Below are 13,346 nucleotides of genomic sequence, written 5' to 3'. Positions count from 1 at the left end.
ATATATTGAAAGTGCATTACTTCTTTGAAAATCTTCTTCTCTGCTCCTGGGTATGATTCAAACAAACTAAGTGCATGGTTATGACAAGCAATGATGCCTTTTTAAAAAATTGTGAATTTCATGGCCCCAGGGTCAGGGGCTCTGGTGCTAGAGTGGGGCTCAAATGAATATATAGTGAAAATGCATTAATTCTTTAAAAAATCTTCTGCTCTGCTCTTAGGTATTTAGCTGATGAATTAAGTACATAGTTATGAAGAACAAAACTGCCTCTTCCAAAATTGTGAATTTCATGGCCCCTGGGTCAGGGGTTCTGGTGTTAGGGCGGGGCTCTTATGATTATATAGTGAAAATACATTAATGTCGCCCACGTGGCGCAGTGGTTAGAGCGTCTGCTCTAGAGTAGCGAAGTAAGGAATTGATCCTTACGTCGCGGGTTCGAATCCCACTGTGGGACGTGGAGACCGGTCCTTCGGATGAGACCGTATAAACCGAGGTCCCATGTCGCAGTAGGTGCTGGCACGAAAAAGATCCTTCACTGCTCAATGGCCGTAAGTGCCGAGTATAGGACACAATTTGCAGCTCTCCAACGGCAAGTGGTGGCGTCTCCATATGAGTGAAAAATTCTCGAGAGGGACGTTAAACAACATACAAACAAACAAACATTAATTCTTTGAAAATCTTCTCCTCTGCTCCTGGGTATTAAGCCGATGAATTAAGTACATAGTTATGAAGAACAAGACTGCCTCTTCCAAAATTGTGAATTTCATGGCCCCTGGGTGAAGGGTTCTGGTGCTACGGCGGGGCTATATAGATCATATAGTGAAAGTGCATTATTTCTTTGAAAATCTTCTTATCTTCTCTTGGGTATTATTTAAACAAACTCAGTACATGGTTATGACAAGCAATGATGCCTTTTTCAAAATTGTGAAATTCATGTTCCCTGGGCCAGGGGTTCTGGTGTTAGGGCGGGGCTCTATTGATTATATAGTGAAAATGAATTAATTATTTGAAAATCTTCTTCTCTGCTCCTGGATATTATATAAACAAACTAAGTGCATGGTTATGATAAGCATTGATGCCTTTTTCAAAAATTATGAAATTCATGGCCCTTGGGTCAGGGTTCTGGTGTAAGGGCACTGCTCTATAGATTATATAGTGAAAAATGCATTAATTCTTTGAACATCTTCTCTGCTCCTGGGTATTATTTAAACAAATTAAGTGTATGGTTATGATGCACAGGGATGCTTTTTTCCAAAATTGTGAAAATCATGGCCCCAGGATTGGAGAGAGGGGGGGGGGGCTCTATTGATTATATGGTGAAAAAGCATAAGTTCATTGAAAATATTCTTTTCTGCTCCTGGTTATAAAGCAAAGAAACTAAGTGTGTAATTATGATGAACAAGAGTGCTTCTTCCAGAATTGTGAGTTTCATGGACCCTAATTCAGATGTTCTGGTGTAAGGGTGGGGCTCTATTGATAATATAGTGAAACTGCATTAATTCTGTCAAATAATCCTGTTTGCTCCTTAGTGCTGAGCAGATAAACAAATGCATAGTTATGATGAACAATTGTGTTTCTTAAAATTTTTTTTAAAACTTGTGGTCCCCAGGTTTTTGTGCTTCTCGGGGCCTTGGGGGATGTGTTATGTGTTAAATGTGTTAGTTCTTTGACATGTGTTATGTATTAAATATGTTAATTCTTTGATAATTTTCAACTAAGTGCATAGTTATGATAAAGAGGGTACCTCTACCAAATTTATGAATTACCCTGAGGCATGGGTTTTAGTGTTAGAGTAAGGGTGTGTTGAATCTGTAATGAAAATGCATTATTTTTTTGAAAATCTTCTCTGCTCCATGGCATATCTTTTAGCTTCATTAATATACTTCGTGCATTGTTTATACGTCACAGGATATAAAAGATTCAAGGAAGAACTGAAACAATGCAGATTGAGAGCAGATCAAACAAGGGCCTCTAAAAACATCATGATTGTCCGAACTATTCCATTAAAAGTTTTTGCAAATTAAAGCTGGAAAATATCACTTTTCATAAAAGATATAAAATAGAGATAAAATAGAGAAAATACACTCTTATCTGTATCGAACAGCTTTTGAAGATGGAAACTATGTGTTATATCTTAGTTAATATTACTTCTCCGGCTCTAGTAAATCGTTCAGGCATACAGAATTCGAAGTAGGCATATACAGTGTATGTTTCTCGATTTTATTTTTACTGCCGGTGTCCTTGACAATTTGAAAATAGCGACCTCACCACGAGGCTAAAATGTGCACGTTTACGACTGCTTAAGATTTACCCTTAATTATTGCTTGTAATTGAATCTTGATATAAATTTTGTTAAGTGAATGATTCTGGACAAAGCACTACTAAAGTACTTCACGGGACGTCGCGGGAAGAAGTTTGTAATGAGAATCTGTTCATTTTTCGAAAGTGCAGATGAGAAAGTACTTAGTGTAAAAAATGGTTTTTAAAAATTTTGAAGGTATGGCTTATTCAACACGTGATAGAACTGGACTCTGAACAAGCAGTTCAACAATCGTGTGAAAAGAAAACTTTATTTTCGAAAATGTTTTGTACTTATTATACCCTTAAGATTTAGTATAAATAACAATTCTTCTTATTTATCGAGTCAAATGAAAATTTCAAATTTGAAATAATGTTCATTATTTATCTCCTTATTTTAGGCGGAGTCCATGGTAAGTGACATAACATTTTTTTTATTATAATGTTTAATTAAAATAAGTTAAAATCACTGTTAAAGAAGATGAAATAGGAATGAATACATAATGTCAAATGACTTTAATCTGCATGAAATGCTTACAATCGTTAAAGAGACAGCATAATTATACTACGGTATGTGTTGCAACAGATTATAATAAGTTAAAGTGACTATAATATTTTGTATTGTCCTTAAGACATTGAAATGTACATGTTTTAGATTTGTTGAAAATAGCAGTTTTTAAACTGATGTGTCATAATGTACATCATTTTATTGTAGATGTACGATGCTTTGAAAAAAAAATCTTTTTCAGATTTTATGTTATCTATATTATAATCTAGTCTTTCATGCTGGATAAATTATCGGGAGAAATATGTTTGTACTCAGAGAACTAGAGAGCGTTTCAAGACGTTTGCGATGTGCTCCTAATAATTGTTGCTTTATCATAGATAACCATTTCTAACGAAAATTTTCTTTGCCGTAAGAATTTGAAAAATATTCTAAGCTTTCATTTCGAAAAACTCTTTTTCTATTTTGAGCGTTCCTACGATCAGGGTATTTAACAATACCAACCATATAAGCCCAGCTAGACAAAAAGGCAGTCCAAAAAGCAGTCTTTCCGACAGCGCATGACGAATTAATATCAATGATTGTTTTCAAATTGATACTGGGAAACAAGTCGTCGTTCAACATTTCTAATAATTAGAATAAAATTACCTAACATTTTTACACACAACTGAATATCTGTTAAATATCTTCTAAAAATGTGAAGTGTACAATTTTCCTCCATAAGTAATACATATTATCATAAAGTGTTCTAGCATACTGTGAAATCACTAATTTTCGTCGGAGATTAATTTTTATTGTTTTCATGGTATATGAAGAGACCCATGAATCCATGTACTCAAAGAACTGTAAAAATTTAAATGTGTAAGAAAGCTGCACTACATTAACCACGAAATCAAATCCTCTGGAAACAATATTTCTTTTCCTCAAAGCTCGAAAATTTAGACCAACGAAAATATGTGACATTTTCAATATATTGCTTTTATCTATCAATAATTTGAATTTGACGTAGCTCTATCCATAAAGTGAAAAAGGTGATGATAACGAACGGTGATCAATCTCAAAAAACCCTTTAAAAATACAAATCTGAATTGCCTCCGCCTACTGAGTTTGTTGTGTCTGTCGGAACCACTGAAAATCCAAGTATTGTTCATGAAAGAGTTTAGTTTCTTTTCTCAATTTTTGAGACAGCTTTTATACTACTAGGAGACTGCTATTTGACCTCTTTGGCACTACTATTCCTGCATGTCCCAGAGCAAAGCCAGAAAGTATTTCAAAGGACGGTTCTTGGGCTGTTTTTTTTTTTTTTTTTAATCATGTTTTGTCTGTTGGGTACTGTATATTTGAAAAACATAGATAATGTATACAAAAAACGTTAAACAAACATAGCAAGCGTTTTAAATAAATAGCCATCCAAATATGAACTCTATCCACTTCCTGTTTTTTTAAGTGCATGTATCTTCAACTGCTATCGTGATGTTGTGAAGATTTAATGAAGATATCTTCGGGTTTTTTTTAGATAAACAGACAAAATTAATTCGCGGTTGTTTTTGATTAATTACACGCTCATTACATAATAATTCATTTGAAGGCATCTCAGTAAACGTCACCTCCCAAACTGTAGAGACTAAGAGGTGTTCGGATGGTTATGTACGGTTTGAAGACTCTTGCTATCTTCTAAACAATGAAATATCTTCTTGGATAGAAGCTCAGGTAAGAAAACAAAATTTATTAATTTTGTATTTAAGGTGGTATGGGATTAAAAACAAAACTTCTCCTACATATTTATTCACCCAAATTAAGAGGGTTTGAAATACCCCCACCCTTCAGTATGTTTAGTTGTAATTTTAATAATTTTCAAAATTATTTTAATGAGAAATACAAAAATGATTTTTTTTTCTTGTATAATTCTTTTTTTTAAAGCTTAATATTATAGGCAGGAGTTTACTAATATAAAGTGAATATAAAAAGAAAAAAGACAAGAAATATGTCTTAGTATTTTTTATAATGTTCAACAAATAATAAGCATAAAAAAATGGGAAAACTTCATTTCTTGAAAACAGACGAATAAATTTTTATGAAGGTCTACAATTAGAATGTATCTTAATATGTGAGCAAAGTGAAATAAGCAATTTGAAAATATATATATAAATGGAAAATATAAGATGCATTAAATTTTTTTTAATTAAAAGATCCGAACGGAAGAGTTATCCTTCTTTGTTTTCCAAGGGTTGAATAAACCTGGGTGCTATTTCAGAAATGATGAGCATTTTTCCAAACTTAAAAAAAATCGCACTTTGTTGCAGTGGTAGTTTTCAACTTTGAACTGTTTTGAAAACAATGCAAAGACATCCACTTTCCAAGACGTGTCTCGTTCAGAGCAAACTGCATTCATGTAAAAGTTTTGGAACTATATTATACAACAGCTAGCTGATTTGTGAAAAAGCAGTTACTTCTTGAATTAAATAACAAAGAAGACCAGCTCTAGTTAACGTGATAATTGATTGGTCATAATTCAGCACAATGTGAACTTGTCGATGCCTCACCGCACACAAGGTGCTACAGCTACTCATACAACTTTTGCTTAAAAGTGTTTAAAAACAACAATCTTCAAACTATCTTTTACAGGGGTTTGCTTTTTAAATGTCCGTAATACAATTATAAGTAAATTTATATACTTGCAATTTTTATGCCCCCGGATCGAAAGATCCCGGGGGTATATTGTTTTTGTCCTGTCTGTCTGTTTGTCTGTTTATCTGTTTGTCTGTTTGTCCGTTTGTCTGTCTGTCTGTTGTCAACTTTAACCTTGCCCATAACTTTTGATTGGTTAGAGCTATGACTTTCATATTTCGCATGTGTATTCCTTGTGACAAGACCTTTCTTTGGGTACCATCATATTTGACCATTTGACCTTGACCTTGGAGTTTGACCCACTTTTGGAATATTTTATGAGACTTTAACCTTGGCCATAACTTCTGAACAGTTGGTGCTTGGGGTTTCAAACTTCACATGTGTATTCTTTGTGACAAGGCCTTCCTTTGGATACCAACAACTTTGACCTTTTGACCTTGACCTTGGAGTTTGACCTACTTTTGAAAAAGTTTAGCCTTGGCCATAACTTTTGAACAGTTGGGGCGTAGGGTTTCAAACTTCACATGTGTATTCCTTGTGACAAGACCTTCCTCTGGATATCAACCACTTTGATCCTTTGACCTTGACCTAGGAGTTTGACCTACTTTTGAAAAACTTTAACCTTGGCCATAACTTTTGAATGGTTGGAGTTAGGGCTTTCATACTTCACATATGTAATCCTTGCGACAAGACCTTCCTTTGGATACCAACCACCACTTTGACCTTTTGACCTTGACCTAGGAGTTTGACCTACTTTTGAAAAACTTTAACCTTGGCCATAACTTTTGAATGGTTGATGCTAGGGCTTTCATACTTCACATATGTAATTCTTGTGACAAGACCTTCCTTTGGATACCAACCACTTTGACCCTTTGACCTTGACCTAGGAGTTTGACCTACTTTTGAAAAACTTTAACCTTGGCCATAACTTTTGAATGGTTGGTGCTAGGGCTTTCATACTTCACATATGTAATCCTTGTGACAAGATCTTTCTTTGGATACCAACCACTTTGACCTTGACCTTGACGTTTGACTTTTATTTAAAAAACTTAAACCTTCGCCATAACTTTTGAACAGTTGTATCTAGGTCTTTCAAATTTCACAAGTGTATTCCTCGAGACAAGACCTTTCTTTGGGTATCAACATTTTTTATCTTTTGGCCTTGATTTTGACTTGCATTTGAAGAAACTTTAACCTTCGCCATAAGCTGCCATACGGGGGCATCAGCGTTTCACAAACACATCTTGTTTTGTCTATTTTTACTTAAAATGCCGACTTGTGAGAACTAGTATTGAAATAGCTTCAGAGTATTCTTTTAAATGGTGTATCTACAAATTTTGACCCGATAATAAGCACTCATGCAAATCAAAACAATACTTCAAACGGAAATACGTCATAACGTGGAGGTATCCCATACTACCTTAATTTATCCCTTTGCAAAGTTTACCTTTTAGGGAAAGAGTATCGGTAGCTAGTTTCAAATTAGCCGAGATATGGTACCAGTGTAGCAATCGCTAATGATAAAACACCGCTTAATGATAGAAATACCATTAAGCGTTTGAAAATGTCAACTGTGCAATAATTTATTGATATTTCTACCATAAAGGTAGTATGGGATACCTCCACGTATATATATATATATATATATATATATATATATATATATATATATATATATATATATATATATATATATATATATATATATATATATATCATTAATTCAAGACTATTTTCATTTTATTTTTAAGCAAATGTGCATTTTATTTGATGGCAGTTTGATTGAAGTGGATTCTCCGGAGGAATACACATTTATTCAAGGCTATCTTAACGAACACGGACAACAGGAAGGTCTGTTATCTAAGCAAGGGCTTTTTATGCTTCACACTTTACCGAATTTTCTTTTATCTGTCTGCCTGTTTGCCAATAGCTCTAAGTTTAATTTAAGCTTGTTACAATTTAACTTTTTAGGTAAATAATATGTTCATATTAAGTCATACGTTGAAGTGGTACTAAAAGTGTGCCTTGACCAGGAAGCAATGTTACTTTGACAAGAGACTTGAAGTGAACATTTCCCACCTGGTCTATGACTTTTGTGCATAAGATTAAGTAGTATCGCAGTATTTTGGAAACGAAGATTTCTTCGCTTGTAAACGATGTGTTACGATCCCGAATCAGATTGATTTGAAAGTTACACAGAACAATCACTGACCGATAATATTTGTGCTCGTTAATCATGTTAATGCCATTTTCAATAATCATGAACTGCATTGATCTGTCCTTGTAAAATATTAGAATATCTATGATTTTGTCCTCGTTTCATTTACATCGTATTAAATCCGGGACATACAAAATAATATATTCAAGGAATCGCTGTCTAGTTAGTAGAGTATGCCAGGACATCAACGATAGTTGGAAACGTGGGATAATTTGCATAACAGACGAAGCCCGTTATGCATAAATTATCCCACGTTTCCAACTATCGTTGATGTCCCTGGCATACTCTACTAACTAGACAGTGATTCCTTATATTTCCATTTCATTGTGAAATAAAATTGTAAATTTAGATTTTAAAAATGTAGACTAATTGTTTTAAATTACACGAGGCCTCACATGTCAATTTCAATAGTCCCCGCCCACTGACGTCAAACACAAAGACAGCCGCACGAGAATTACATGCATATTAGGCCTTCTTAGCTCCTGACCTTTCGCTTGGCGAAATTTGCATTCCGTTAGAATGATCAAGAAATCAACTCTCCTAACTTTCAAAGAGTTATCACAGAGAAAACAAATAGAAATGGAAATATATGCATATTAGGCCTCCTTAGCGTCAGACACAAAGACAGCCGCACGATAATTACAGCATATAAGGCCTTCTTAGTTCCTGACCTTTCGCTTGGCGAAATTTGCATTCGGTGGAATGATCAAGAAATCAACTCAACTAACTTTCTCAGAGTTATCACAGAGAAAACAAATAGAAATGGAAATATTTCAATACTAATGGCAATTTGGCCATAAAATCTTTGTTGAATGCAAGGAAGAGGTCATTGGTAATTGATTAATAATTCTATTACCAGTGTTTAATAGTTAATTATTCTTAATTCCAGCTCTTTTTATAAGGGGGGTAGACGACGTTTTCCATTGAAATCAGGCTTGAAAGCATCAGCATATTTTGAAATATTCTTAGATATGGATAAATGTTCTTTAAATCTTTTCTTATGTTTTACGCATATAAAATTAAACATATGTAATTGATAAAATACAATGTTTAAGTTCTAAACCCCTTTGAAATTGGTGAAAAAAATGAGCATTTTTGTCGTTTTTTGGCTGTAAACATATCCCCCCCCCCCCCCCCCCGTGAAATACAAAAAACTTTGGTATGAATTTGTGAAATAACAATCCATATTACCTGTAAAAAAGGAATTTTTGTTTACGGGGGGGGGGGGGGGAGTTCAAAAATATATTCCGTTTTCCGTTGATTTCTATAGGGAAAAACAGGTTCTACCAAAATTATACAGTTATCTCTCTTTGTTTTCCCAAATAAGTAATGTTTTATGAAAATTCATATAAATATCCATATGAATATGAAAAAATCATTCAAATTAATATGTTAACTTTTGAAAATTGACTTGGAGGTAGGCGGGAGAACTATATTATCGTTCGCATTTTTTTTTTTTTTTTTTTTTTTTTTTTTTTTTTTTTTTTTTTTGGTAATGGTCTTTTTTTAAAATCCATTAGTTTTTTATTAAAAATTTTAGGAGTACCTGAAATCATTTTTTCTTATACATGTATATAAATAAATTTATTATATAGTTAAATACATCTGTCTGTCTTTTGACATTATGGATCACACGTTTATATAGTTTAAATCTATCTTCTGACACTATGGATCACACGTGTATAAAATCTTCAACTTTGTCAATTTCTTTGAAGGAAAACAGATCCACCAGTTTACTCGCCGTGATCAGTATGGGAACAGATATAAGTTGGACTATGATAGCTACGCTGGGTATTGGATGGGAGGGCATTCGATGGAACTGCCTGGGCACTGGTTTTGGAGCAAATCTAAACAAAAGGTTGACTTCAACATTATTGGGAGTTCCTCTATCAATATAACCGAGAGCAGTTGTCTTTCCTTTGACAAAGCTAATTTATTTCAGGCTCGGAATAAGGCATGCCACACTCAGATGTATTCAATCTGTGAGAAAGCACCATATACCGAATAAATTCATGCTTTAACAACGTTAAAAAAGTGGATTTTAATCACAAACTGTATGATAATCCAATCTTGTGTATAAAAAAAAACAGTGTATTTACATTTAACCATTCTGATATTCATTGATTAAATCTAAAATACATACACATGCATCTTCAACAGTTGATCATAATGCAATAAAGTATCATTGCTAAGATGTGTTCTTAAACTCTAAAAGACAGCCCCCTTATTATTCTGAAGTGTCTTTTTTTTTTAAATTCGAAAATGATCAAGTGACATGAATCATGGTGAATTTACTTGTAAAGATGGCAAATATTCAACCTCCTCCCCCGGGAAAATTTCCTCTCTTTCTTGTGTTGAGCTATGAATGTATGAAGTATAACAATTCAATAACAAACACAAAAATGCTATTATTTCGCTACTAGGATTTTTTTTATCGGGTGTGGTGTTCACTTTTTTGTTTGTTAGACATGATAAAGCGCAGGGGAAAGTTAAGGAACATATGATTAGTGCGTAATAAAAATATTGATTTTCTAAACCATCTTATTTATCTATCTTATGTGAGTTGTTTAATGTTTTAAATAAATGAAGATAATTAGAAATGGAAAAAGGACGGTAAAAAATTTGATACCTCGTTTGTCCCAAAATATAGCTATTAATTTGCCATTAACGTCTACGTCAGGAAAAAACCCCAAATATGAAGCAGATGTTACAGATGGTGGTGTCCTATATTTTGATTTCACTGTGTCTATTGAGTCGATTGCATATGGCGGCTCATATTATCGCCTCAAAGTAAGGGTTGCTTAAGGTTCTTTTTTTTTGGGGGGGGGGGGGGAGGTTTGTGAATGCATTCAGTAACTTTGTAAAACACAAAAACTTGTCAAGTGGATGTATTTCATGAAGCGCGCTGTTGTGTAATAGTCTGAGTTTCTCTGTTTCTGTAGGTATGCGTTAGTTTATACAATAATGGTATTCAAACCAAAAATGAAATGTTTATCTTTAGTTTTCAAGAGATTGCATCTTCACTAAAAGAAAATCAATGTTTTCGATGCGCAATAGTAATATTAGTTCTAATGAAGCAGCTGCAATAAAAATGCTATATTTAAAATACCGGTACTAGTATGTTGCACTGTGAAGAGAGACAATGATGCAACTGATTCTATTAGTTTAGTTTCATTAATAATACCACGCAGCGCAAGAATATCTTTTATGTCTTCTAATGCTTATACGCAAGCTCACCGCAGCTAGTTTTTGCTAATTTTGTACAAGTCAAATAAAACACTTTCATAGAGATGAATAATGTCATTTATTAAAATGACGGTATAAACATAAACAATTTAACACACAAGAGGGGGATCAGATTCACAAGTTTTGGTTATCAGTTACGTAAAATATGATAATGTCTGATCCCCCAAAAATTACTAGAAAAAAGTACCTGTAAAACAAGACAATCAAAACATCATAAGAAAAAGTTAGCAAAAAGATGGCACATCAAAACAAAATAGGCCAAAACATCAAAAGAAAAAGTTAGCAAAAAGATGGCACATCAAAAACAGAATAGGCCAAGTTAGCAAAAAGATGGCACATTAAAACAAAATAGGCTAAATATAATTTTACATGACACCTTAATAACCATATTAAGGGGTAGGAATGCTGGGGTGGAGGTGGGTCTTCAAAATAGACGTGCCTCGTGTAAGCGGTGATCAGCGTGCGAGTATCAAAATACAACTGAATGTCTCGCTGTTCTGACCACGTGACCTTACACCATCATTGGCTAAAAGCTATTGATTCATCAGCCAGGGCGTGGATCTAAGAATTTTCACAATTTACAAACATAAAATCCTACTAAAAAGCTCCAAATAAATTACCGCATTAAATACATAAATACAATTTTATTCTAATAATTGTTGTTTTATGTCTTCTAATGCTTATACGCAAGCTCACCGCAGCTAGTTTTTGCTAATTTTGTACAAGTCAAATAAAACACTTTCATAGAGATGAATAATGTCATTTACTAGAAAAAAAGTACCTGTGAGGCACGAAATAGCAACACATGTTTATTCTACAATGTGTACCAATTATTTTTTAATCTTTAATTCTATGATCTATAATTGATATCTCATCTTTTCAATACATGCTCTGTAGTGTATATTTTTAGCTGTAGAGATTTTTGTATAACAGGAAAATGTACTGTAGAGTGATTTTGACCTTCAAATAATCATTGCATTAAATAAATAGGAGTGTCCAATAGCTCAATACTTGATATAATCAGCTACATTGACGATTTTCCGATCGAGTACCCGAGTACTCGGAAAAAAGTGTGCATACATGTAAAAGTTTGTTGATTTTATTGAGACTGTTTAACCCATCGATGTTTCTTTCGTTTACATGTACGTAAACATCGTGCTCAACGAAAACTATTTTTGGTACTTAATTTATGTATCAAACAAACACAAAAGGCGATCAATTAATTCACTAAGGATTACAATTTTTTTACGGAAGACAATTTGAGAAGGACAGAATCTTGTAATGATTTGAACATATTTATATTATGTAATGAAACATAAATGGATTAGGCAGCAGGCATAGCCAATATAAGCAGGCCCGTAGGAAGGAAATTCAATTGGGGGGGGGGGGGGGGGTGAGGGCACAGCCATATATTTTCAGTTGACAGTTGAGGGGGCACTACCAAAAATTTCCTGACAAGCAAAAAAAGGGTTATCAACTACCAAAAAATCCTTGACAAGAAAAATAAAAAAATAAAATAAAAGAACAAAAAATAAAAAAGGTCATCAGACGTTTTTATTGAGGGGCAGAAGCATATAGTATCTATATTTACTATAGTAATCTATATATCGGCAAAATTATTAAGAGGTGGGGGCACGGCTATAGTTCCTACTGCCATGATAAGCCCTCTCAACATTAGATGATTAGACCAGCGAAAAAGAATATTTTTGGGAATGGACATTGTCGTGATCAGGAGTCGTATAATATTGTTACTATTTTGATGCAACGATTTTTTACTGTATATTATTAAAATGTGTGTTTATCTATTTGTGATCTTAATTTATTTCGACCGAAAGATTCATTCATCATTATTATATGTTTAAAATACATTAAAAATTTTTGTACATCATTGTTTTACCTTATTTTTTCTACTTTCGGTTCTCATTACTTCCGGTCGCGGGAAATTATGTACAGGTTTTACCTGAAATGTGTCGTGATTTTGGGTTGTGCAACGTCACGTTTGGTTATGCCACGTCACTTTAGCGTTAATGTTTAGTTTTGTATAGTCTGTCCCACGATACCAAGGACCTCACTTTACGCATCATATCTAAAAATGTATAAATACCTTGGCCTTCAAACTAGGTTTCCCCCCAAAACTTCCTGCATTTATACGAAGTCTCGAGTTCAACCAGTGTATTGACCACGGCGGCAAATTCAAAGTCTACAGGGATTTAACATTGTAAACTCGTCCATTAACGTCAAGATCACGGAGCAGAAAACCAGATTATCGAGGGAGTAGTCGTTCTTTCCAAATTAAAATTACAAAAAAAAAAACCCAAAAAATTCAAAGGAAATAAATTCAGTATAAATAAATAAATAATATAAGTATCGTTTTGTATTCAAATATATTTTGACAAGTTCTCTCATAAACTGTGAGAAAAATAATCCGAATTCAATTCAGTACAAATTGTA

General features: G+C 33.6%; 1 protein-coding gene across 1 annotated transcript; it reads left to right on the top strand.

Annotated features, from left to right (window-relative positions):
- Nucleotides 1-2,671: 2,671 nt before the first annotated feature.
- LOC133195046 (C-type lectin domain family 7 member A-like) lies at nt 2,672-9,760 on the top strand. The gene is made up of 4 exons (XM_061330931.1): nt 2,672-2,711; nt 4,392-4,513; nt 7,183-7,282; nt 9,365-9,760. The coding sequence occupies exons 1-4, from the start codon at nt 2,672-2,674 to the stop codon at nt 9,655-9,657; spliced, it is 555 nt and encodes a 184-aa protein (XP_061186915.1). The 3' UTR covers nt 9,658-9,760.
- Nucleotides 9,761-13,346: the final 3,586 nt, after the last annotated feature.

The sequence above is a fragment of the Saccostrea echinata genome, unplaced genomic scaffold (genome assembly GCF_033153115.1).
Source record: "Saccostrea echinata isolate AGI-Se365-2 ecotype Australia unplaced genomic scaffold, CSIRO_AGI_Sech_v1 ptg000029l, whole genome shotgun sequence".
In the NCBI taxonomy this organism is placed as follows: Eukaryota; Metazoa; Mollusca; class Bivalvia; order Ostreida; family Ostreidae; genus Saccostrea; species Saccostrea echinata.
Note: the sequence above shows the minus strand (reverse complement) of the source record. Positions and strands in the feature narration are given on the sequence as shown.

What these genes read in the sequence shown, in the direction of transcription:
- LOC133195046 (XM_061330931.1), top strand. Translation starts at nt 2,672, where the DNA reads ATGTTCATTATTTATCTCCTTATTTTAGGCGGAGTCCATG. An exon ending in TATTTTAGGCGGAGTCCATG is followed by an intron (nt 2,712 to 4,391) that starts GTAAGTGACATA and finishes ATTCATTTGAAG; the next exon opens with GCATCTCAGTAAACGTCACC. An exon ending in CGAACACGGACAACAGGAAG is followed by an intron (nt 7,283 to 9,364) that starts GTCTGTTATCTA and finishes ATTTCTTTGAAG; the next exon opens with GAAAACAGATCCACCAGTTT.